Source organism: Sphaerodactylus townsendi, linkage group LG14 (genome assembly GCF_021028975.2).
Source record: "Sphaerodactylus townsendi isolate TG3544 linkage group LG14, MPM_Stown_v2.3, whole genome shotgun sequence".
Taxonomy (NCBI): domain Eukaryota; kingdom Metazoa; phylum Chordata; class Lepidosauria; order Squamata; family Sphaerodactylidae; genus Sphaerodactylus; species Sphaerodactylus townsendi.
In genome coordinates, this window is record NC_059438.1 from 20,654,891 (window position 1) to 20,680,951 (window position 26,061).

A 26,061-nucleotide genomic window follows, 5' to 3' on the forward strand; every position below is an offset into this window, starting at 1 on the left:
TCAATCTTTGCATCAAAGTTGATATTAATTCTGATGGTGTTGCTGAGTGGGAGAAGGTATTTTTTATTTACCCTGATTTTATGATAGAGGCCACAATAAAGCAGATGTACACTGTTTTGAAAACTTGAGTTGTGAGATCAATCAGTCATTTATTACAATCAAAGGCCAGACAAAAACAGATGCAATACCAAAAATATTTACATAAAAATCATTAACACTGCCTAATGAGATATCTGCTCCCTGATAAAAGTGAGGGAAATCAGCCCAACTATTGGATGTTTTACCAGCACTGTGTTATATAAAGTTTTCTGGCTTCTGTCAAGGTAAATCACGCTGCTCTCAATCTCTTCACTGGGAAAAGGAAATGATTAAACCTTTGTTCAAGTATGCTGGGGCTACTCAAATAAACAGGAAATCACATATTAACCACTGTAGTGAAAAAGAAGAGATTCTGCTTTGGGGCGTGAAATGAAGGATGCTTCATTAGGATCTACTTGGAAATACTGAGGTTGTAGCAGGGACAATTGGAAACTTGGAGGGGAGGACAATAATGGAGGATTTAAAGGAACAGAGCAGAACTGGGAAGATGCAATAGATGGTTGGTGCTACATGAACATTTTAAGTGAGGTAAAAAATAGCCCAAATCAGCCCTGACAAAAGAACAGGAGGAGGAGGAGTTTGGATTTATATCCCCCCTTTTTCTCCTGTAGGAGACTCAAAGGGGCTTACAATCTCCTTGCCCTTCCCCCCTCACAACAAACACCCTGTGAGGTAGGTGAGGCTGAGAGAGCTCCGAGAAGCTGTGACTAGCCCAAGGTCACCCAGCTAGCATGTGTGGGAGCGTACAGGCTTATCTGAATTCCCCAAATAAGCCTCCACAGCTCAGGCGGCAGAGCTGGGAATCAAACCCAGTTCCTCCAGATCAGAGTGCCTCCTCCAGATCAGAGTGCTTATCGTGCAACCTGGATCTTCCATGAAAAGGCATAAGAATGTATCAAAGCAATCACTGATGAAACGGTTGTTTGGAAGCAACCACGAGAACTGATCTTCGGTCTATTTTGTGATTACAGTGCATTGCTATAATTTTTGACTGGAATGGAGAACAAGAAAAATGGTAAGAGAATACATATTCACTGAGTAACATTTGCCTAGTTTATTCTCCATACGGTGGAAGGGAAAGGGAGATGAAAGGTGTCAGCAAGTCTTTCTTGTGGATGGAGGCACAGTAAGAATTCCCATTTTCCATGGCAACTGATGCATTCTCTTTGTACAAGCCCCAAAGGGGCAGCTGGATCTTTCACCAAGGGAGGGTTTTTCCCTCCCAGTTCACAAAATTGCCGTTGTCTTTCTCACAGAGAGAGCCGAGCGTGTTCAGGATTTTATGCACGCTTTCATTCGTTGTAATCATGCCTGGTACCTTAAGAGAGAGAGAGAGAGAGAATAGGAAAGTCACACAAGGACAAGAGAATCACAAATCAGCAAGACTGACTGAGGCTATAAATCTCCATCTCCTTGCCCCTCTTTCAGATATCAGTGATGAAGAAAAAGAGTTGGATTTATATCCTCCCTTTCTCTCCTGTATGGAGACTCAAAGAGGCTTACAAACTCCTTTCCCTTCCCCCCTCACAACAAACACCGTGTGAAGTAGGTGGGGCTGAGAGAGCTCTGAAGAACTGTGACTAGCCCAAGGTCACCCAGCTGGCATGTGTTGGAGTGCACAGGCTAATCTGAATTCCCCAGATAAGCCTCCACAGCTCAAGCGGCAGAGCAGGGAATCAAACCCAGTTCCTCCAGATTAGAGTAAGCACTTTCTTCCAGAAAATGGCACTTTCATTTCATTTCATGCCTTTATTGACATAAACCAGAGGTTTCCAGCTCTGGCACTTCAGATGTTCATGGGTTACAATTGGCCATGCCAACAGGGGCAAATTGGGAATTGTAGTCCATGAACATCTGGAGCGCCAGGGCTGGACACCCCTGACATAAACAAATACAGTAAACAATATACAATAACTTAAAAACCCGGAAAGGAATGGCCTGAGTTAATAAAAGCAATCAGTGCAATTGTCTGTTGAGATTAAGTGCCAAGAAAAAGGCAACTGCAATAGTGATTTCAGGGTTACGATCATTCAGCAAAAAACGAACTATATGAGCCAGATGATAAATGTTCCTTGATGATATCAAGGGATTAATCATTATAGAATGCAGATCTGTGTTAAGGTCACAGTCCAAAAGGATATGGGGCAGGGTGTCTGGTACTCCTTGTCCACAGCAACATGGTCTCATCTGTGTGGGAATTTGATGGCATCGACCAGTTGCAGTGTTTGATGGAAAACTATTAAATCATGCTAGCATAAAAGCTATTCATTGCTTGATAAGATAATTGAAACTGCCCTGTGAAGGGGTAAAAGCTCACAGGGAAATGATAGGGAGAAAATAGTAAGGGAGGGAGTTGCACCATGAATGACTTACGTCAACCTGTATCATGTCTGTCTTTACAATTCCGGGATGCAAAGCAATGCACAGAATCTCATCTTTTGCCCATCCCCGAGACTGGCACCGTGTGAGCATGTTCAGAGCAGCCTGCAAAGAAGATGGGAAAGAAACAAAGAGATGAATGAAACACCTACTCCACGTGGAGGTCAAAAGGAAGTTTTGATCTATCTAAGAAAAGTTAGAGTTTGATTCCCCACTCTGCCACTTGAGCTGTGGAGGCTTATCTGGTGAACTAGATTAGCCTGTGCACTCCAATACATGCCAGCTGGGTGACCTTGGGCTAGTCATAGTTCTTCAGAGTTCTCTCAGCCCCACCTACCTCACAGGGTGTTTGTTGTGAGGGGGGAAGGGAAAGGGGATTGTCAGCCCCTTTGAGTCTCCTTACAGGAGAGAAAGGGGGGATATAAATCCAAACTCTTCTTCTCTTCTTCAATTAAGAAGCAGAGGTGGCTTGCCACTGCCTTCATATACAGAGTCTTCCTTGGAGGTCTCGCTTACGAGAACTGATCCTGCTTAGCTTCTGAGATCGGGCTATACCATGCTGTCTTCTTTCCCAATTAGAATAATGGATATCTCATTCTAGATTGTATATTAGAGTGAATTTTTCCTCTCTTGGCACTGCAGGCATGACCCTACCTTGCTGCAGCGGTAACCAAGGACATGTCCAAGATCAAATACGAGGAGGTTGGTGATGGAGCCAGCTTCACTAGACATGTTGACAATGGCAGCTTTGCTACAACTCATCCCTTTCTGGGGACTTTCCTGAGATGCCTTCCTCAGCAAGGGGAGGAATGCCTGGAGAAGGAGAAGGAAGAATCAAGGAGAGCAACACAACAAGGAATTCTTAACCAATGTGGAAACCCCGCCAATCACTCAAAATGGTAGTTATTCATGATCTTGTCTCAATAGCTACAGTTCCCCCTCATCCCTTCCTAGCTCAACCAGGGAAGCTACACTGGTTGAATTTCTGTCTTGTTATACCAATGTTAGCATCATAATGTTGAACAATTGGCTCACAGTCTAAAACAGACACCATTATGCATTGTAGTCTAAAACAGACATTGTTACCTGGCTTTCACCTTTTACAAGTTAAATCAAATAGATATTAATTTGTCTCACAAATTAAAACAAACATAATTTGTCTCACAACAACAAAACCTTGGAGCAGGCACCATTCAGGCACCAAGAAGCACTGGGGTGGATCCAACCATCCTCCAATAGTCTTCCTCCAGCCAAAGTTCCCTTCTTGGTCTTAAGTGGCTCTTTCTCTAATAGAAGACCCAGTGCATTTGCAGGAATTCTCCAAAGACTGGAGAAAGAATGAACACACTTTGCTCATTTAATTGGTAGAAAATGGGTAGGATCCACTCAGCTATCCTTAAACTACATGCAGTGCAATCCTAAGCAGAGTTATACCCTTCTGAACCCATTGACTTCAATAAGGCTGCACTTAGAAGAAGAGTTGTATTTATACCCCCCCTTCTCTCCTGTAGGCGACTCAAAGGGGCTGACAATCTCCTTGCCCTTCCTCCCTCACAACAAACACCCTGTGAGGTAGGTGGGGCTGAGAGAGCCCAGAAGAACGATGACTAGCCCAAGGTTACCCAGCTGGCATGGGTTGGAGTGTACAGGCTAATCTGAATTCCCCAGATAAGCCTCCACAGCTCAAGCAGCAGAGTGGGGAATCAAACCCAGTTCATCCAGATTAGAGTATACCTACTCTTAACCACTACACCACTGCAGCTAGGGTTGCCAGCTCTGGGTTTGGAAATACCTGGAGATTTGGGGGAGTGGGAGCCTGAAGAGGATTGGGGAGGGAAGAGGAGAGGAGTGACTTCATTGGGGTATGAAGTCATTGAGTCCACCTTCAAAAGCAGCCATTTTGTCCAAGTGAACACATCTCTAACTCCTGTAGATCAGTTATAACAGCAGGACATCTCCAGTCACTCCCTGGAGGCTGACAACCCTAAGTGTACCATTAGTCCCTGAACTTTAAGGGCTATGCAGAATAATGAGGAAAAAAAATCCGAGGATGTCCTTACCTGGCTCACGATCATGGGCCCAATCACATTGGTTTTGTAGACCTCCGACATGTCCTCTGCCGTCTCAGACTCCAGACAGCCTGGCTTTACAATCCCAGCATTGTTGATCAGGAGATTCAGTCCGGCTCCTTGCAGCTTTTCAGTTACCTGGGCGGCGGCAGCCTTTACGCTGGATGGATCATTAGTATCTGCAGCAGCAAAGTTTTACAAGTAATTAAAGATGAGCCTTTGCCAGCTAGGAGGCTGCTCTACAGACCCTCGCACAACTTCCTTTACGGCTGGGGCTCTTGGTGTTCTGACGGGTTGGAACAGGGTCCTTAAACGCAGTGCACTGATTTATCCAGAGACATGAAATATTCTGCATATTCAAATATGAACTTTGTAGCATTAATGGCTATAATGAGCACATGTTTGCCAATGCCAATCTCATTAAGGGCCATGGGATTGCTGGTTTTGGTGCCTCTTCAAAATTGCTTCTCGCCCTTCCTGGGCAGGGATTTGCCTCATGCTACTGCTCATTGATCCTCCCTATGAAAACATGAAACCTAGTCAGTCACACTCACTTCGAGATCAAGCAGGAATTTTGGGGGTTCTCTGTGCTTAGTTGTTTAAGGGACTCCTATTGTCAAGGGAAGGGAAAGGATCATTAGGTCTGGTCTACAGACTGGTCAGGCAGGAATACAGAGGCTTGCTCATGATCAGAAGAGCAAATTGGCCAACACCCTAAGCTATCAGATGTGACAGAGGGTTATTCCTGAACAGCTCATAATTTATTCCTACCATATAGTGCAGGGGTCTGCAACCTGCGGCTCTTCAGATGTTCATGGACTACAAATCTCTTCAGTCCCTGCCACCGTGGCCAATTGGCCATGCTGGCAGGGGCTGATGGAATTTGTAGTCCATGAACATTGGAGAGCCACAGGTTGCAGACCCCTGGTATAGTGGGTTGAGAGGGAGCAATATTTTTGGTTGAGCAGCATCCATCAAACCCATGCTTCTCTCTATGGCATGCTGGATGAGGGCAAGGAAGCTTGGAACTACATATGGAGGAGAGGCGCAGCAGACATCTCGTGCATAATCAGCCTAAGCATAGCAGGAAAGATCCCAGCACTTTATCTCCTGCTTCCGTGTTTCCAGCCCTCTCCAGTCTCTCCCAGCAAAAGAAGAAAGTGCAGGAAACACCTCAGCTGCTCCAGGGTAATGTGACTTCTTCTCGTTCCCCTTTCCTAATGCTTCTGACCTCAGAGAAACACTTTAGAAAAGCTCTCTCTTCCTGCACCTAAATTGGCATGGGAAAGCTTCATTTTTTTCCTTGCCCACTTCTTAAGAGTCAGATAAAGAGTTCCTGTTGCTTCCCACCCTACCCTGTTTTTTAAGGTTTATTAGTGTAAACTGAGTTTGGAGTTAGTCACCATAATGATTCAGCTGGCTGCCTTTCTCCAGCTCTGCTCTCCCCGCAAGTCCTAGGTAGGATATCTCTTAGAATTATATCCAATCTCCAGACAACAAAAATTGGTTTCCCTGGAGAAAATGCCTGCATTGAAAGGTGGACTGTCTGGCACAATACTCAGCTGAGGTTCCTGAACTCTGGCCACCCCAGGTTCTATCCCTGCATGTCCTAAAATTTCCAAACCCAGAAGTATGTGTGTGTGGGGGGGGGGGGGAGTAATTTAAAAAGCCCTTGGTCTAAATCCTTCTGTGTCATCCCTAGTGAAGGAACACCTTTGAGTTTGTTTAATGAACAACAGAGTTTATTAGCCAGAGAGTCCATCGTGTTTGCTTGCCGTTTTGTGTCAAAGTACACTTGCGCATTTTGTGTATCTTTTCTATCCCCAACATACATATGCATACCTCTTCCCAGTATTCTTCTTCTTATAGTTAAGTGGAGTATTAAAATATTCACAGATGCTCTTTTTGGGAAGCTAGGCTTTTTTTTGTCAAGTACAATATTTAGAATTACAGAAACTGGAAACGTGCTATAAGAAGCAAGTATGGTTAATATTCATTGAGTCTGTAAACTGCTGCTTCTACTCCCTTAAGTGTTTGACATTATAGCTTTTGGGAAATTGAGTTTGTTGCATTTCCCCCCTCTTCCTCCCCAACATGCTTAAAGGCTAAGCTAATAGTGATCCAGGAAGGTATATGTGTGGTGCATAATAGTTAAATTTCTTTTTGCCATCAAGTTACTTCATGGCAAGAGACATTCAGATCAATTACCCACCAGTGCTGGGGCACGCAGTGGACTGGAAGCACGTCGGGGCAAGAAATCTTTGTGGCATGCTGAGAGAGGATGTGCATCAAGGCAAGATTTCATTTGTCCTGAGTGTGCGTCTCATTTTCTGCGAGGAAAGAGAGAGCATTTTTGGCGCGACTTTTGCATCAGTATGGAGCGAGGGCAGGGAACATCCGGCAGTGGGTAATCGGCCACAGGGGTGCTTTTCTATTATCTGCCTCTGTGTCACAACCCTGGCATTTTGTACAGGTCTCCTATCCAAACACTTGCCAATATTGCTTCACTTCTGAGATCTGACAAGATCAGGCTAGCCTGGAGCTATCCAAACCAGGTTACATTCAATCAAATATTGAGTTTTTACAAATTCCTCTCTACCATTGGTGTCATCATGGTGTCAGGTTCAGGGCAGTTATCAGGATTATATAATCAGTTTAAATATGTTGTATAGTTAAAATCTTACTAACTCTACAATAGATTTTTAAAATGTCAGTTGGCACCCATTAACAATTTAATACAGAGATGGGAATGCCAGTCAGGGAGGTGAATGAAAAACAGAAAGGGAAGGCAAGACCAAAAATAACAAAGCAACTGAGGAAAAAAAGACCCCTTTTAATTTTTTGCCAAGCAAAATATTTTTTTAAAAAAAACCTGAGATTCCAAATGCTAGCCAATGAATGTGGGGGGGGGGGGGAGCTTGCTCCAGGTGCCATTTTTTAATAGACATTCCCTGGTCACAGTTCTCTCAGAACTCTCTCGACCCCACCTACCTCACACGGTGTCTGTTGTGGAGAGAGGAAGGGAAGGAGTTTGTAAGCCGCTTTGAAACGCCACACGGTTGAAAAGTATAAATCCAAACTCTTCTTCTTCTTCAGTAACTCTAACGTCTGCTCTGGGTAATTTAGTAACTCTAACATCTGCTCTTAGTAAGTTAGCAGGAATTGTTATTAAAGAAATTATTTTTAAGCACATTGTTGCACACAATATCTGCTGGGGAAAAATCAGATGTAGCTTCTGCAAAGGGAAGCTCTTCCTCACTACCATCTTGGAGGAGTTTAACAAGCAGGTGGATATGGATAATGCTGTAGACACATATTGCACAAGCTATTCACTCAGTCAGCAAACGGATTACAAAGTATGAGGACAACATTAGAATCTAACAGCAAAGATTTCTGCTAAAGCAAAATAAAACAGTACAGCTGGGATAGAAGAACTGAAACAGAAGCACAACCGGGGCAAAATACACCTAGATGGAGTCCTAGACATGCCTGTGCATTGAAACTACAAACTGTAATCTTATGGAATGGACCAGAAGCTGCAAGAGGAGGGCATGGGGAGTGGAGAAGCGACATACCCATTGGGATGATTTTGACACTCTGATGTTTGTCAGCCAAGTTCTTCAAGTCCTGAAAGAGACCAAAAGCAGAGGCTTGAGATGCATCAGCAAGACTGGCTTCTTTGAGATGGTGGAGGTCTTGGGGATGGGTCGGATGAGCTGTTCATTAAGGGGAAATTCTTTTGTACTGAAAGAACCTTGCAGAAGGAAAAATGCCCTGCAACTGGGAATGTGTTCAAGCCTCACCAAAGAACTTGAACCCCCTGGGCAGAATATCTGCAGCATCTGGAGCAATCCACTTGTTGCATGGCTGCCCCAAGGCAACCCAGTCCCACCACAATTTCTCACCTGGGCCCGTGGTCCTTTTGGGTCTCGGCAGGTGGCAAAGATCCATTCTGGCTTTTTACTTTGCCCCACCAGCTGCCGGACCAGCTCCAAGCCAATGCCTCGGTTGGATCCTGTCACCAAGACACTGCGTGCATTTAACATTTTGATGTTATCTCCTGTTTCCTGACTGGTAAAGCCAAAGGTCTGTCAGTCAAATACATTCCCTGCCCAGGTTTGCATGAGTCATGTGGCTGCTGTGTCAACATATATCGCTGGCTTCCCACCTGGGAATCACTTTCAACTTCTGGTCTTCACACATCTGCCTAAATCATTACAAAAAGAAAAAAGTTGATGAATTAGAGAATTCAGCTGCTTGATGCAGCAACAGTCTGTTTTGCACACTTGAAGGATTAATATTTAATTCTCAGTGTGGCCCTATCTATGGATACTTCAATTTGGAGATTAGGGGCCTGAACAAACAAAATAGATCTTTTCACAAAATTGAGCCAAGTTCCACATTTGTCGAAAAATCTGAAATTTTGGGGGAAAATACATTGAGGAGTTTTTTAAAAAAACCCAAAATGATAAAAGTAATGCCTGTTGCTTTAAGAGAAAATACCTTCAGTCATTGTTGCCAGGGAACCACAGAAGTACTTCTAGCCTTTAAGCTTTTGTTTCTGTCAGTAAAATACATGGGTAGGGGACATGCCTTCTCCAGAGTTGTTATAGAGAAAGAACTAATTGGGACTAGGCCTGGCACCCCCATGTAGTGATTTTTTCCATAGATATAAAATGTTTTACATATACAAATAAGAAATATGTAATGTACTTATGCAGAAGTCCATAATTGCTAATGCAAACTGTTTAATGGCCTCCAGAACCTTGGATGTCCAACATCTTCTCTGAGTTAATGAATAGAAACTGTTATTAGAAAATTATTCACATTGATTAACAGAGTCTGCTGAGGAAACTTCAGCATGTTACTGCAAAGGGAAGTTCTTCCTCACCAACCTTTTGGAGTTAAGAAGTATATGGACAAGGACAATCCAACAGACATATACTTGGGCAAACTATTCAGTCAGTCTACCAGTAGATTACAAAGTATAGCAACAACATTAGAAATTAACAGTAAAGATTTCTAGTAAAACAAAAGAATGCAGAGTCTGAAGAATTGAAACAGAAGCAGAACTAGGCCAAAATATACATAGACAGAGGTCTAGAAATGGGGAATGCATGTGCATTTAAAGTATGGAATGTTGATCTTATGGAATGTTCCTGAATCTGCAGAAAGAGGTCTTTTGTGTGGGGCAGTGTGGGGAATCACATACCAATTGGGAGGATTTTGACACTTTGATATTTGTCAGCCCAGTTTCTGAAGTCCAGAAAGAGACCAAAAGCAGAGACTTGAGAGGCCTGGCTTCTTTGAGATGGTGGAGGATTTGGGGCTGGGCTGGGCTATTCATTAAGGGGCAAGTCCTTTCTACTGAAAGGATCTTGCAGAAAGAAAAATATATTCTAGTGCACATTTACTGCCATCCTTTACACCATAGATGTCAAACATACAGCCCAGGCTTGATCTGGCCCCTTGATGGCTCTTATCCAGCCCAAACTTTTCCAGCACTGGCCAGGCCAAGCCTGTTTTTGAACAGCGTGTTGAACCACAGTTCAATACTGGGCTCAGCCTGGCCAGTGTTGGAAAAGCTCAGGTCACATTAAAGCCCTCAAGAACAGAGGTGGGATCCAACCAGTTCTCTAGAAGTGGTTACTAATTTTTTCTGAGTGCCGAGAAGGGGTTACTAAAGCAACCTCCCTGCCCAATAGGGACTGGAGGTGCATGTTTGTGGTGGCGCCACTGTTTGAATCCCACCACCATCGAAACCTGTTTTTAAAATGTTTGGATCCCACCACTGCTCAAGAGGCTACATGACACTCAGGCCTAACATATATATGTTAGCAAGCCTCGCCAAAGGACTTGAATCTCCAACCTGGAGAGCAGAATACCTGCAGCCTCCAGAGCAATGCCTTTCTTGCACACCACAACTTTCACATGAGCTTGTGGTCCTTCTGGAGCCCAGCAGGTGGCAAAGACACATTCCGGCCCATTACTTTCCCCTGCCAGCTGCCAGACCAGCTTCAAGCCAATCCCTCCATTGGATCCCATCACCAGAATACTGTGCACACTTAGCATTTTGGTGTTGTGTCATCTACTGTGGTCTAACTAGCAAAGCCAAGGGTCAGTCAGCAAACTGCAGTTCCCTCCCAGGTTTGCATTGGTCACATGGCTGTTGTGCCCGCAGGCATCATTGGCTTTGCTCTTCAGCCTTGTGGATATCCATACAACTTCCAAAGTCAATATATTTAAAAAGATGAAAAATTAGGGGGTTTGGCTGCTTCATCCAACAACAGCCTTTGCGGTATTTATTTTATGCACCCTTCTCGGCTTTCACTCTCTAAGTCACTCTCTAATGGGGCAATTGTACAATCCAATTGTTTGCAACTGGGTTTTCCTGCAAAAACAAGACCAGTTAGAAATGACTCTAGCATCAGTCCACCTAATTCTCAACATGGCCCCATCTGTGAATACTTAAATCTGGAAACTGGGGCTAGGGGTTGCCAGGAGCATAGAAATAATGTGGGAAGAGGGATATAAAGTGCTCCCTTCGCTTTCAGAGGTTTACTACTTCTGGATGTGGAGGTTCCATTTAGTCACCATGGCTAGTAGCCACTTCCAATGCCTTCCTTCCTGAGTCAACATGCTGGAGCTCTGAACTGAATCAGGTTTGCTGTATAGTTAAACATTGACTGAAACTGTATCTTATAAGTGGTTTCCCCTGTGATCCACTTTATGTTGAGCTATAAACATCACTTGAGAAGTGGGTCAAGAGCCAGAGAACCAGTTTCCTTGGCAGGGAAGCAGCCTTTAATCTGTTTTTGCTTCATTCTAATTCCGAATACTGATAAAATATTTCAATATTTGTAATTGAAACTGTTTGACCAAACATCAAGTTGTTGATTTTAATGTTGTTGCTATGGCTACAGGTGCACTAGTAAGTATTTGGGTGTGTACAGGATTCAAGAGTAGGGAAAAGATCGTTTCAGGCACTCCTTATTTGATAAGGATTTCTCTTATCAAAGGACTATTCCCAGTTCCCTGCCTTTCACCATAACCCCCAGTTCTATTGGACTGCTTGATTACAATTTCACAGCAAAGAAAGAACATATTGAAATAAGAAGGGCGTGCCTCAAAACAGGGATCTATATCCATGGAACTAGACAAGTTCCTTAAGAAAATAAAACAAAAAGTTTAAGAGAGCCAGCATGAAGTAGTAAGAATGTTAGATCTGAAGGGCAACAGGTATATTTGAATATGATCCTGTTTGTAGAGTGACAAGCAGAATGTAGCTTTGTACACCACTTTATGATATGAATAGTTATCTTGCTAAAGGAGCAGCAGTGGCGTAGGAGGTTAAGAGCTCGTGTATCTAATCGGGAGGAACCGGGTTTGATTCCCAGCTCTGCCGCCTGAGCTGTGGAGGCTTATCTGGAGAATTCAGATTAGCCTGTACACTCCCACACACGCCAGCTGGGTGACCTTGGGCTAGTCACAGCTTCTCGGAGCTCTCCCAGCCCCACCCACCTCACAGGGTGTTTGTTGTGAGGCGGGAAGGGCAAGGAGATTGTAAGCCCCTTTGAGTCTCCTGCAGGAGAGAAAGGGGGGATAAAAATCCAAACTCCTCCTCCTCCTAAAGACCAGACTTTTTTGCTTCAGAAATCATAAACATAAGAGAACTTTACTTAAACTGAGAGAGAAATAGACTATATCAGGGGTCTGCAACCTGCGGCTCTCCAGATGTTCATGGACTATCTGGAGAGCCACAAGTTGCAGACCCCTGGACTACATTCATCAGGGGTCTTCAAACAATGGCCTGCCCCTGCCAGCATGGCCAAGTGGCAGGCCTGATGGGAATTGTAGCCCATGAACATCTGGAGGGCCATAGTTTGAAGATCCCTGATATACATAAACAAATATATATATTTATTATTGTATTTTAATTGTATTTTATTGTATTGTATTTATAAGATTTAGCTTTTACTGTTTTATCACTGCTTTTAAAGATTTAGCCATTTTATGTTATATTATGTTTATTGTTGTACACCGCCCGGAGCCCCTCGGGGATAGGGCGGTATAAAAATCTAATTAATTAATTAATTGATTGATTGATTGATTGATAGATAGATAGATAGATAGATAGATAGATAGATAGATAGATAGATAAATAGATAGATAGATAGATAGATAAATAGATAAATAGATAAATAGATAAATAAATAAAAGTATCACTTATATACATCAAGACATTCACAGTTCATCGTTTGGTTACAATTTCAAGCATAGTCTACAATATTAAACATTTCAGCCAGAGGCTTTTGGTTAACAGAACACTACACACCTTTCCTCAGCAGGAGTCAGGGAGCAACTGTGTTTTCCAACTGTCACTTTTAGAATGTTCGTAGAGATCTCCCAGAATTCCCTGCTGCTACTGCATGCAAGGCTGTACATTCCAACAAGACCAGGATCTGGGAGACCCAAGTTCGAATCCCCACTCTGTTCTGCCCCCCCTCCCCCATGACCCACTTACCTGGCTGGGCCGTCGGCTGGGCACCCTTCGGCCCCGCCCCGCCAGGCTGCTGCTTCGGTGGAGACTCTGCCAGCTGAAGGAGCAGCCTGGCAGGGTAGGGCTGAGGGGAGGAGTGTGGGGGCGATTCTCTGCCCCCCACGTGACCAGCTGGCGTGCGCCTGGGGATGTGTGACCCCACGTGTCCCCATGAGCCTCTGGAGGGAACTGCTAATTTCTTTGCAAGTGTAACCTCAGCTTGTGGGTTCTGTGGGGCAGTACTTGGAAGGAGTTGCAAATTGGCGCCCAACCAGCGAGGGGGTTGGAAGTGAGATTGCAAAGAACCAAATTTAAACAAAACAGTTTACTTCTCTTTACAAATAACATTAAACATCAACATTTAACATTTACAATTCAAGGTCCTGTTCAGGTTTGCATTTCAAGTCCTTATATTTACAGTCTACTGATATTGCCAAGTCCAATTCTTCTTTGCTGGTGGTTGGTTTTGAAGACTTCAAAGGCTTGGTGAACGGGATTCAAGATGATGAAGGTTCCCAGAAAACTCTCACCATTTACATACACAAAAACCCTTAAACAAGGTGTTCAGGGCTTAATAAAACCAATCAAGGTCCCAGCCTGGTAGCCTTGCTTCCTCCAACCTCATGAGTTCTGCAGCATTCTGCTTCTTTTCAGACTCCACCCCTTTCTGGGTCATCCCATTCTGACACAGGGGTTACACAAGCTCAAGCCAGAGAAAGAAAGCATCTGGAGCAGCAACAGCCATTGAAGAGCATACGGGAAAGAAACAGTCCTGTACTTCTTTAAGTTAGCATTTGGGACTTCTGTTTTTCCTTGTTCTACTGAGCCCTTGTTGGGAAGGAGTTACCTTTATTCTGAGTGCCCTTTCTGGAGGGCACTGAAAATCCTGTCTGTACAAATGTCACTGTGTTCATAGCCATTATCATTGTTTTCATTCCAGCTGCAAACAGGGTGGATTTGATTTAAATTACTAGTCAGTAAGACCTGATTTTTGATCACAGTTTTCTATATAAAGGCTCATTTTTGTGGGTATCAACTTTTGTGGGTATCATAACCAGATGACACTTTCATTTTTAGAATTATAATTTTGTAGTTGGGTTTTACAATTGTAATCAAACATCGATTTGGCTACATGATTAAAAATAGATAGCTAATTATGAAATTATTGCAAAGTGAACTATCTCCAGTTTCATTCGGGTTGGCAGATCTTGCTTTTCTCTGTTGCAGTGTTTGCATTTTGCACTCGTGCCAGGCCACTTACAAGGCAGATGGCATGCATGTAAGCAATTCAACATTATGAATGGATTAATGGAATTAGTTTACCAAAAAAATTAATCAAGGCATGAATATACCGTCTCGTGCTACATAATTAAAAACTAATCCTTATTTAATGATGAATAACCTTTGGACTATATCTTAAACAAAAAAAACTATTTAAACTATTCTAGATAGATTTTTCCTCGAAAAGCATTTAAATAAAAATCTGATTTAAGTTAAAAAATCTGATATTTAATTTTTTTTAAAAAATCATTGATTTTTATCCACCCTGGTGGTGAAGTGGTTGAGTTTATGATAAATATTTTGTTACTCTGAAGCCGAGAACACATTGATTTTGTTTCCTTTTTTAAACAATTTCATATTTGCTTGCCAAGTCACAAGCATGGTGTCATTTTTTTGAGTGGAACTCCCCACCCCCCCGCTGCCGTCTCATGCCCACTCTTCATTTAGGAGAGGGATCTATGTAGATGAGAGTGGAGGGATGGGTGGAGGAAGGGGAAAGTGAGGATGATTGGTGTATGAGTCTGAAATTGTGTGCATCTAGGAATGCTGCTGTAAATTTCGTTGTGCGTGCACAATGACAATAAAATGCTTATGCTTATGCTTATGCTTATGTAGCCAGGGTTCTTCTGGGCTACATTGTTTGCTCTCGAGTCACTTCCAACTTATGGCAACCCTATGAATTCACAACCTTAAAAATGTCCTGACCTAAACAGCCTTGCTTGAGTCCTGCAAACTGAGCAGCAGTGGCGTAGGAGGTTAAGAGCTCGTGTATCTAATCTGGAGAAACTGGGTTTGATTCCCCGCTCTGCCGCCTGAGCTGTGGAGGCTTATCTGGGGAATTCAGATTAACCTGTGCACTCCCACACATGCCAGCTGGGTGACCTTGGGCTAGTCACAGCTTCTCGGAGCTCTCTCAGCCCCACCTGCCTCACAGGGTGTTTGTTGTGAGGGGGAAGGGCAAGGAGATTGTCAGCCCCTTTGAGTCTCCTGCAGGAGAGAAAGGGGGATATAAATCCAAACTCTTCTTCTTCTTCCTTAACTGAGCCCATTAGTCTTATGTCGGGTCTTCCTCTTTTCCTGTTGCCTTCAACATTTCCTAGCGTTATTGCCCTTTCCAGTGACTCCTGTCTTCTCATGATATGGTGCCAGACAAAAAGTTGTATATATAAAGTCCAATCAAGTCATCACTGCCACAAAATGCCCCTCCCCAATGCCGAACTGCCACCGCTACTGCAAAAAAAAAAATTCCCCCAATAAACCTTTTCCTTCCCAGCCTTAACCCTGCACCCCAGTGTGTTGCTGGCCAGCTCCTCTGAAAGGAGGAAAAGGTTTGTTAGTTTTTTGGGGGTTTTGGCAGGGCTGGTGACGGGCAGGGGGAGTTTGGCAGTGGGGGGGGGGTCTGGGCAAGGGCTGGGCACGGTAGAGGGCAGAGGAGGTGAGGGGCCGAAATGTGCAGCCCAACAGCCTCCTCTGTCCCCCCCCCCCATCCACCAGTGCAAGTCACATCTGTCTTTTGGCAAACCAGTGGAGTTTTCAAGGCAAGAGCCTGACAGAGGTGGTTTGCCATTGCCTTCCTCTGCACAGCGACCCAGCTTCATCCTTGGCGGTCTCCCATCCAAGAACTCGTCATCAGGACTAGTCTGAGAGCTGAAGCCAGCCTGGGCCACCCAGGGTCAGGGTCCAGACCCCGTCCTCATCCATTGAAGGATGAGGTGGAAGAGAAGGATGTAACCGCCTCACTGGGGAGAAAGAAGGCGGGGGTCTTAATGCAGTAAATAAACACACAAAACAAACTCAGCTTAAAACTGCTCTGTGCATTAAAATTACAGCGTAAACTGCGCGGAAAGCGCCGAGGAGCGCCCAACATCCCAGCATCACAGACTAAATGAATTTCTCAATTCGGATTTCGGCCGGGTTTCCGAGCCAAGCCGCGCTTCCGTGCGTGACCACCAGGAGGCGCCCTTTGGCCAGACTTCCCCGGGCGGGCGCGCTCCTCGCCGGTCAGTCGGGCAGCAGCTGCCGCCGGAGGAGCTCATGGCCGGCCTGGGAGCGCGCAGCGTCCTGGTGACCGGAGCCAACCGGGGCATCGGCCTGGAGCTGGTCCGGCAACTCTTGAGCAAGCCCGATTCTCCGCAATGGATCTTCGCCTGCAGCCGGGAACCGGAGGGCGAGCGCGGGCAGGTGCGCAGCTCGGGAGAGGCGGCTGAGATGTGTGACCTGTGCGTGTTTACTCGGGAGTAGGGGGATCATTGCGTCTTAACTGTCAGCTGCAAGCCCGTAAGGCTGCAGCTGTGCAAACCGGGCCTTATCCTGCTTTGCACCGCTATCGGGTTTATTCCCCGGCAATAAGTTTATTACGTGGCAATAAGCGCCACTATCGGGTTTATTTGTGCCCTGCAGTTGCGCAAAGTGCATATTTACCGTGCATGTTCCCTGGGGGGCGAATCCCTCCACCGATAGTGGAGTTTATGACCCAAGTTTGCCCTGAAACTGTAAAGCAGTTTCTGCTATTTATCGATTCCTCGCCGTAATATTACTGTGGTCTGCTTTGGGAAGGCGATCTCGGCTCGCCTGCGAGTCAAACAAAACCAACTCTGTACTGCAGGCTGGACTTGGAAGTGACTGTCCCCTTGAATTCGGTGTGGGTCTGCTCTAAATTAAGACTGAGCTGGAAAGGGAGGAGAGAAGGGTGATTATTGTCAGGGTCCCGTGCCGCTTGAAATCAACAATAAAAGAATAGTAATATTGATTGCAAACCCATTTTTAGCAATTCTGTGTTGCACAGAGCAGCAGTGGCATAGTGGTTAAGAGCAGCGGTATTCTAATCTGGAGGTTTGATTCCCCGCTCTGCCACTTGAGCTGTGGAGGCTTATCTGGTGAACCAGATTAGCTTGTGCACTCCAACACATGCCAGCTGGATGACCTTGGGCTAGTCACAGTTCTTCAGAGCTCTCTCCGCCCCACCTACCTCACAGGGTGTTTGTTGTGAGGGGGGAAGGGCAAGGAGATTGTCAGCCCCTTTGAGTCTCCTTACAGAAGAGAAATGAGGGATATAAATCCACGTCTTCTTCTAATGAAACACAGAATAAAATTATGGGGTGGAGGCAGGCTCTTAGTGGGTCTCCCCAGGTTTGCCAATCTCCAGGTGCTGCCTGGAGACTGAACATAAAACGAGAGCAGGTTATTGTATGTTCTGCAGGGTGTGTCGATGGACAAAACCCTCCTGCATTAATTCAGGCAGGCAAAGGACCTGCTTGTTTCTGTCCTGGAATGGAATGAGAATTGTAAACAAAAAGTACTTTAATAAAAGCATGTATTTTTAAAGTGAATAATGAGCTCTTCTCTGGGGCACTGGCACAAAGGAATTCATGGGAGTAATTCCAATGGGGGTGGTTCACTCAGAGATTACTCAACATGACCCCTTGTTAACTAGTTACGTCAATGGGAGCATGAAACAGTAGACTCTGAAAAGGAACGGCAGATATGGTTCGCTCTGGTTCAAGGCCGAGACTGAATCGTTGGAACAGCAAAGCAAATATGTGCCTGTTATTTCACACAGGAAATGAAAAGCAGATATTTAGGCCTCCTTATGGCAACCATTCTTGTCCATCAGCTTCAAGGCCTAAGACATTCTGTGTCGGGTACATAAAACAAATCGGTACACTGAGGATTTTGGAGGGGCATTGCCCCCCCGCAAGACACCCACGTTGTGGTTCTGGCCCACCGAAGCTTCTTATGTGATACATTTCCGAGTCCTTCGGCTAGCACACAGTTCTTGATCTTTCTTTTGAACATGGGTTATAACAAATCAAAGTTACCCTGGCACCAAAGCAGATATGCATGACAATTCTGTGGCAAGTTGCAAATACCTTAAAGACAAAATAGAGAAAGACATTATGAGGACTCGATTATTCAAAGAGCTCGTTGTTCTTAAACAGTCTGCCACATGAATATCCATCAAAAATCTCTTCAGTTGCCAGTTCATAAGAAGCTGCTTTTTAAAAATCTGCGGAGTATGTTCGTATCCCATTTTCCACCTGAAACGCTCAGAGTTTGAAATGCTGCAAAACCACTTCTAGACCCTGATGGCCAATCATCAGAATATAAATTTGAAAAAATAAATAATTGCTAGTATGCTGGGGGTTGGACGGTATATAAGTTTGAAAAATAAAATAAATAGAAATATTAGTTTCACCGACCTTACTGGACAGGGAACCGATCTTCCAGTTGAAGAGTTCTGTGTGACTTGCAAGCTTGCATATTCTAGTACCAGCCAAGGAGGGTCCAAACAAAGGTGCAGTTTTACCTTCGTTTATCATTCCGCTTTACTTTCTGTTGCCTCTGTCTTTTCAGGCTCTCAGGAACCTGGCTTCCAAATACCCAAACCTGGTGATGGTGAAGCTAGGTACGTCCTTGCTTAGCCTTTATTCTTTATGCTATGGATTCCAGGACTCCTTTGCTTCTACCCCTTTGACCATAAATTCTCCTGCTGCAGTCTGTCTGCTCCCCAGACACTGGACTGAAAGCGACTAGTGCTTTTTGACTTCCCAAGTATTTGACCCTGTGCCTTCAGCCTTTTCTGCCCCACTTAGGACAGGGCCTTTGCCATTTTGCAGTGGGATTCTTTCCTAAAAGGACATCCGGCCTGTTGGTTATCTCTCTGGGGAGAGATACCTTGGCACTACAAGCAGAGAGCACTGAGTCAAAAGCACAGCGCAGCATCCCCAAGCATGCGTGTGTGTGCGTAGGCATAAAGAAGAGTTGGGGATGGACCAAGGCACCTGGTGACTGTCATTCTCTGGTCACTGAGCGAGCCAGCCAAAATTTCTCCCCAGCCAGAACTGCCCTTGGCTCCCCTTGCTCCAAAATACTTCCCTGTTGTTGTTCCCCATTTCTTCCACCTCTGCCTTTGCAGATACTACGAGTTCCGCAAGCATTAAGGCTGCCGCAGCCTGTGTGGAGAACCACCTGAAAGGCTCGGGGCTGAATCTGCTCATCAACAATGCTGGCATTTTAAAAGCGGTGACGTTGGACATGGTGGATGAAGAAGACATGATCAATACGTACAAGACCAATGTGATTGGGCCGCTGTTAGTGAATCAGGTATGACACTCCTGGACACAGGAGATCAGAACAGGTACATCCGTGCAAAGAGCAGCTGTGACCAACTGGATGGCAGAACGTCTCTGACTTCTCTTCTCTTGGTCACAAGTGACAGGGGAAAAGAGTCCTAGAAACCAAGAGCAACAGTTGTATTGTCCCTCCCCTCCCACCACCACCACCACCCCGCCCCCAGGTAAGAATTTATCCTCAAGCTGCTGTCTTTGTCTCCCTTCAAAGATAAGGCAGGTAGTGACCAGAGACAGGGCTTTTTCGGTGGTGGTGCCCTCCCACTTGAGACTTGCCTGATACCTGCCTTATTCTCAGGCCCCAGGCTAAAACATTTCTCTTTAGGCAGGTTTAAGGACCTCCTTTTACCTGTTTTATATTTGGCTCCTATCCTCAGGTCCATGTTATTGATATACTTGTAGACCAGGGGTCTGCAACCTGTGGCTCCGGAACCATTTGCAGCTCTTTCGTCCTTGTACTGCAGCTCCGCGTGGCTGGTTAGTGGCTGAAAATCGGGGGGGGGGGCAACGAGGGGAGCCTTCCTTCCTTCCCTTCGGCCCTTGCAGGTGGCTCCAGGCCTCATCCCCGCCTTTCCTCCTCCTCCTCTCCCTCTGGAAATCCGAAGGCTTCAGACCCGGAGGGGAGGGGGATACCCACGAGTCCCGCTGCAGCCTCAACAAGGAGAAAAACAACAACAACAAAGCAGGAGCACTTCTACTGCCGCCTCCCTCACATCGCCCCTGCAAAACAGCTCCGGCCTCCGCCGAGGAGCCCACCGGCCACAGAGGCAGATAAGCTCTTCCTTGGGGCTACATTACCTTTGTTCCAGGGCTGTCACCCGCCCACTCACCCACTTGCCCGCCCACAGGTCCCCCCTAACTGTGGGGCGGGGGGGAGGATGGAACCTCAAGGCTCATTTTAAATGTCAAAAAGTATTTGCGGCTCCAAGTGTTTTCTTTTCCGTGGAAAACAGGTCCAAATGGCTCTTTGGGTGTTAAAGGTTGCCGGCCCCTGTTGTAGACAGATCTGTTTGTTTTATATACTTTTATGCCCTGGCTTTTTAAATTGGCTTGGGTTTGTTTTTTTATTGACATGGTATTTTGTATCAGTTCTATTTTCACTTATCTATTCTACTTTTTTACTGATGCTTTATCATGTGATTTGCTTTACTGGACTGTTTTGATTGTGCTGAATGGTTTTATTTCACTGTCATGAGCTTTTTCCAGCTGGTCCAGAAAAGAGGCATACAAATGTCCTCTCTTGGTAAATAGAAAGACAGAAAGGTGCACCACTCTGGTAAACCTCTTTTGCATAGTACTGAAGAGGAGAGAGCTGCTATCTGAACCCGTCACAAGGTTACCATCAAGCACCTGGGTCAACAGACTACATCAGCCGTCTTCCTTTCTCAGATTACTCAATTGCAGCACATGCCATAAACAGCAGAAGGCTGTGCAGTCTACTTTAATCCAGTGGCAAACATCTGTGTTTTATGCAGAGTTTGGATTAGGGGATAGGCAGTGGTGGGATTCAGCAGGTTCGCACCACTTCGGCAGAACCAGTTGTTGAAATGGTGCTTGTAAACAATCAGTTGTTAAATTATTTGAATTCCCAACACCAGAACCGGTTGCTAAATTATTTGAATCCCACCACTGGGGATAGGACAGTGGTGGCGAACCTATGGCACAGTTGCCAGAGGTGGCACTCAGAGCCCTCTCTGTGGGCACATGCAAACAGAGTTGCCCCTCCCCCACATCTAGGCTGGCCTGGGCTGCTGGGCTCGATTATTAGCATTAAACCTAAGACCTAGTTTTGGGGAAGCAGTGTAGGTAACCCTGTTAAGCGCTGTTAAACCCCACTGATTTTCATGTGAAGAACTAAAGCGCGATCCTTTACCTGGGAGTAAGCTCGGCTGCTGGCAATGGGGCTTGCTTCTGAGTAAACCCTCCTAGGGTTGTGATTCACCCGTTGGAAGAGTTGCATGGCTGCTTCAAAGCAGAGCCACCGACTACCACGAAGCTTACTCCCGAGTAACGCACGCCTCGGAGCCAACCGTTTTTTCTAAACTAAAACCTCAGTATTCAGGTTAAATGGCCGTGTTGGCACTTTGCAATAAATAAGTAGGTTTTGGGTTGCAGTTTGGGCACTCGGTCTCGAAAAGGTTCGCCATCACTGGGATAGGAGTAGGAAGCAGGTAATTCTTCACCTTGTTTCCTCATTCTTCCTCCAGAATACACCCTCTGGAAAGAATCCTGAGAGTTTCAGATTTCGTCTTAATTCCAAACTTGGAAGCAGTTAAAAGAAGTTTAGGAAATATGGGCTTCCCATAAAAGCTGTGCCCTGAAAATGTTGGGGCGTTTTGTGGACTTTAAGGCGCTACCAGACTCTAACTTTGCTCTCCAGGTACAGGCTGGTGGGAAAAGGTATCAGGTTGCAGCCAGGAGCATATTGCGAGGAATGGCGCTCAGGGGCAACACCTCCTCCAGGTGACCCCAACCCCCCACCCATGCACCCCATGCAGTCGGGGGAGGGCTTGGGGACAGGACAGGGCTTGGACCGAGCCCTGCCTCGCCCCCTGCAGGCCAGCTCCTGCCATCTCCAGCATATGGGAGGGCAAAAAGCTGGCCTGCACGAAGGCCGGGGGCGGGGCTTGGCAGCAGCATGCAGCCCAGGCGTGTGCCGCAGCCGCCCGCCCCCAAGCCCCGCCTCCCGCCTCCATGCAGGGGGGTGGGGCTCAGTGGCTTGTGGCTGGGGCGCACGCCATTTCATCACATGACTGAAAGGCTTGCGCTGGGGACATGGATGACCTATAGGTTGTATGCCTCTGGTTGCAGATGACGTATGGTAACTTTACCTGGAGGGTTTTCAAGACAAGATACTAACAGCGGTGGTTTGCCATTGCCTCTCTCTGCGCAGCAACTCTGGACTTCCCTGGTGGACTCCCATCCCAGGATTAACCAGGGCTGACCCTGCTTAGCTTCTGAGATCTGGCAAGAATGCATTGAAACATTCTCAGTTGGGTCATTTCACCCCAGTATGGACAACTAGAGAGGGAGCCGTGCTCAGTTAAACTGTGATTGCACAAACTGAAATGTCCTGTACATGCCCTGGCCACTGTTTCTTTCTCTCCCTCCCAGACTTTCCTGCCTCTGCTAAAGAGGGCAGCCCAAGGAAGCTCAAAGAAAGGGCTGAGCTGCAGCAGGGCAGCCATTATCAACATCTCCTCCATCTTGGGCAGCATGGATTTTGTCCCGCCCAGCGTTGTTAAACCCGCAATTTCATATCGCTGCAGCAAGGTAGGTGCATTCCGCTCCCTGACTTCTCAGCTATTAGCAAACTGGTCTTCCTGGCTGTTGGTTTAATAGAATAGATGGTCCTTGTTTCCCTTTCAAGACGGTGCAAAGATATCCAGCTAGCCACTACAAGGGCCAGGACCTTTTTGGCCCTGGCCCCCACCTGGTGGAATGGGCTCCCCAGTGAGATGAGGGCCCTGCGGGACTTAAATTGTTTCTATAGGACCTGTAGGATGGAGCTACTCCGCCAGGCTTTTACATCCAGCCAGCTGGGTTTGAACTGAGTTAATTTCATAATTAGTGGCCTCCTGTCAATGCAGACAGGGGTGGGATGTTGCCATCGTGCTACATTTGGTTTGTGCTGATTGATTGTATGATTGTTGATGTTTTATTCTGTTTTAAATTGCTGTTGTTTAACGCCCTGAGCCCTGCAAAGGATGGTGGGATGTGAATCAAAAAATAAAATTGAAATGAATGAATAAATACAGAATCTTGGCTGTATCACATGTTACATTTGTGGAGGGTGGGGTTTCTAAAGCATGGGTGCATATTGGGTGCTGTGTGGTTTCCGGGCTGTATGGCCGTGTTCTAGCAGCATTCTCTCCTGACGTTTAATACCATCATGGCTGTAGCATCTTCCAGAGGATCCTGATGTTGGGAAGAGATGCCAGCCACAGATGCAAATGAAGCGTCAGGGCTCTGCTAATTCGGCTCCTTCTTCAAACTCTAGCCTAATATTCAAACCCGTGAGAAGCCTCGACAATACATGGGTGCATATCTCTCTGTCATCCGGGTATAATCCTCCCAGGACTGGAATTTGCTACTTCTCCCTCAAGGACCATGTACTAGGTAGCAAACCCAGGTTTTCCTCTTTGTCATGCGTGAAAAGGTTTTGAACTTCGTGTGCCAGGCTGGTTCAGTCCAACGTGTCACTCACGTTGTGTCCCTGCTTGTTCCTTGTCGTCTCCTTCCCCTTCTTGCAGGCCGCTCTTAACATGCTGACCCGGTGCCAATCTGTGGATTACCAGAAAGAAGGGATCCTCTCCACAATTATCCATCCAGGATGGGTGAAGACTGACATGGGCGGCCCAGAGGTGGGTGCTTTTTGGGGGGAAGAGAGACGTATGGATAGAAGAGTTAATGGATACGTAATAGAAGGGCTCTTAGGTTGCTTCCGCATGCAGCCTTTGCTAGATCCATTTCCTGGATCTCAAACTGCAGTGAGTGTTTTTTGGAGCATCTGTGAGACATCTTGCTCCTTTAGTGATTTCTCTTGATGTTTCTCAAACTTCCTTTGTTCCTGTCTTTCCCACAACGTCACCATGAGTGTGGATTTACCTCCTGCAAATTTTCAAACTTTCTTGCTCATATCTAGCTCCATTTTTCCTCCTTTTAGACTTGTGGCTGCTGTCTACCCCACTCCCCACAGCTACCAGTGGGGTTTTAGGCTGCCTTTTAAAAATCTGTAGTGGGTATAGTGCAGTGGTGGCGAACCTTTGGCACATTGTTGCACTTGGTTTGTTTTTTATATATATGCACTTTATTGTTTTGTACACATTGGTTTGACACATAAAAGTGGGTGGATACAGCATATAACATGCTGGCAGGGGCTGATTAAAGGTTTGCCACCATGGGTATAAGCGCATGAATTGCTATAGCACCATAACTTTTCAATTACCAGTATACCTGACATGGTGACCCTAAGGCCCTGGGGTTGCCAAGGCAAGAAACAAATAGAGGTGGTTTGTTGTTGCCTTCTTCTGCATACCAGCCCCTTCTTCCTTGGTGATCCCGCATCCAGGTACTAACCATGGCCAACCCTATTTACCTGAGATGGTGTTTGGTTGTGCTGGTTTTCTGAAAGGCAAAAAGCCTTCTGGTGGCACTGGGAGTGAAGGGAACAGCAAGCGCAAAGAGATACAGAAAGAATGGAGAAACCCCTGGTGCGATGCTCATGGCTAAGAAAATACTTGTTTATTCATTTCATTTCACTTCATTTCATTTCACACGCATGTTGGCATACACAAATACAAATAAAAACACAATAACCTTAAAGGCCCAGGAAAAAAAGAGTGTCCTGGGTTGATAAAAGCAATCATTGTCAGTGTTGTCTCTTAAGCGCCAGGAAAGAGGCGACTGAAATTGTGATTGTTCAGCAAAAGGTGGATTGTATGAGCAGGATGGTAAACATTCCTTGAGGGTAACAGGGGTTTAATCAGTAGAGGATGTGCCCTGTGTATTTATAGCAGCAAAGAGTCTACAAAGGGGAACCGTCACTGTGTGGAGGGAGGCCCAGAAACTCCTAATCGCCATGACCGCGCGACCTGTTCTGCCCTTGAGGACGACGTTCTTTAGACCAGGGTGGACAGTACTTTTCACTTCAGAAGCAGGAAGCGTTCTTTCCCACCAAGTGATTTCCTCCTGGGGTGGATTTGTGCAATACAATCACCACCCTCTATTATTATGGAGTTTCACAGTTACGGGGCACTTCTGCTTAAACATGACCAGGTCATGCATTCAAAGAGAAAGGAAACTTTCTCGGCTTTCTTACAGCTTTTAGCTTCTTATTGTGATGGCTTTGAGGTCCAGTTAGGAAACATGTTCTGCCCAGAATGCAAAATCCAGTCCTCCAGAGGTCGGTTCTGTGCAGCTGATTTGCTACTTCCGGTCGATTCTGCAGGTATGGAGCTTGACCGCGGACCGAGAGCTGCGCAAGGCATCCTGGACGTTCTTTCCAAACTCAGCGATGAACACAACGGCGCCTTCCTTGACTGGAAGGGAAGCCAGGTGTCTTGGTGATATCAGCCAACTGAGACAGATCTCTTCAGTATCTCCGGCTGTTTCTGTGGCAGATGCCAGGAATCAAGGAAGAGGCTGCGGTGCCGCTGCTAAGATTGCTTCACTTGCTTGGTGGACAGAACTATTCATTCTGTGAATAAACTCTGTACTATATCCTCTGTTTTTTCCTCACAACACCCCTATGAGGTAGGGTAGACTGAAAGAGAGGGCCAAGGTCAGTGAACAATACACAAAGGGGATTTGAACGTGTGGGTCCCAGATCCTAGTCTGACACCCTAAACCCTTGACCATGTTAATCATCTTTGCCAACATGTCATTACTGGAATGATTTGCACTCACTCTCCTGTCCTTCCACAAAGTATGCAACACTGAATGATTCAAGAGGCCTTTTCTACACAGGTGATAGGACTAATGTACTGTAACAAAAATCCAATTCAGTCTTTTCAGAGTTTCAGCCCTGGGCATTTTCAGGCCAACTGTACAGCTATTGACATGA

The 26,061-nt window shown here is 45.8% G+C and overlaps 2 protein-coding genes across 5 annotated transcripts in view; one reads left to right on the forward strand and one right to left on the reverse strand.

The window, feature by feature from the left end:
- LOC125443246 (C-factor-like) overlaps positions 1-8,593 on the reverse strand; it is a 9,775-nt gene extending 1,182 nt beyond the window's left edge. For 3 of the 4 annotated variants that reach the window (XM_048515229.1, XM_048515227.1, XM_048515231.1), the window contains exons 1-5: positions 8,453-8,593; positions 8,123-8,174; positions 4,539-4,726; positions 3,133-3,291; positions 2,552-2,583 (exon numbers count right to left, since the gene is read on the reverse strand). In XM_048515229.1, the coding sequence (XP_048371186.1) occupies positions 2,552-2,583; positions 3,133-3,291; positions 4,539-4,726; positions 8,123-8,174; positions 8,453-8,593 (572 nt within the window). Of the gene's footprint in view, positions 1-1,282; positions 1,418-2,472; positions 2,584-3,132; positions 3,292-4,538; positions 4,727-8,122; positions 8,175-8,452 lie in introns of those variants that run through there. The other variant, XM_048515228.1, reaches the window with a different exon arrangement.
- A 7,786-nt stretch (positions 8,594-16,379) lies between these two features.
- Positions 16,380-25,539, forward strand: LOC125443255 (C-factor-like). The gene is made up of 6 exons (XM_048515246.1): positions 16,380-16,548; positions 18,721-18,772; positions 19,283-19,470; positions 22,611-22,769; positions 23,750-23,864; positions 25,455-25,539. Exons 1-6 carry the CDS (start codon positions 16,402-16,404, stop codon positions 25,457-25,459), a joined length of 666 nt encoding a protein of 221 aa, XP_048371203.1. The 5' UTR covers positions 16,380-16,401; the 3' UTR covers positions 25,460-25,539.
- Positions 25,540-26,061: the final 522 nt, after the last annotated feature.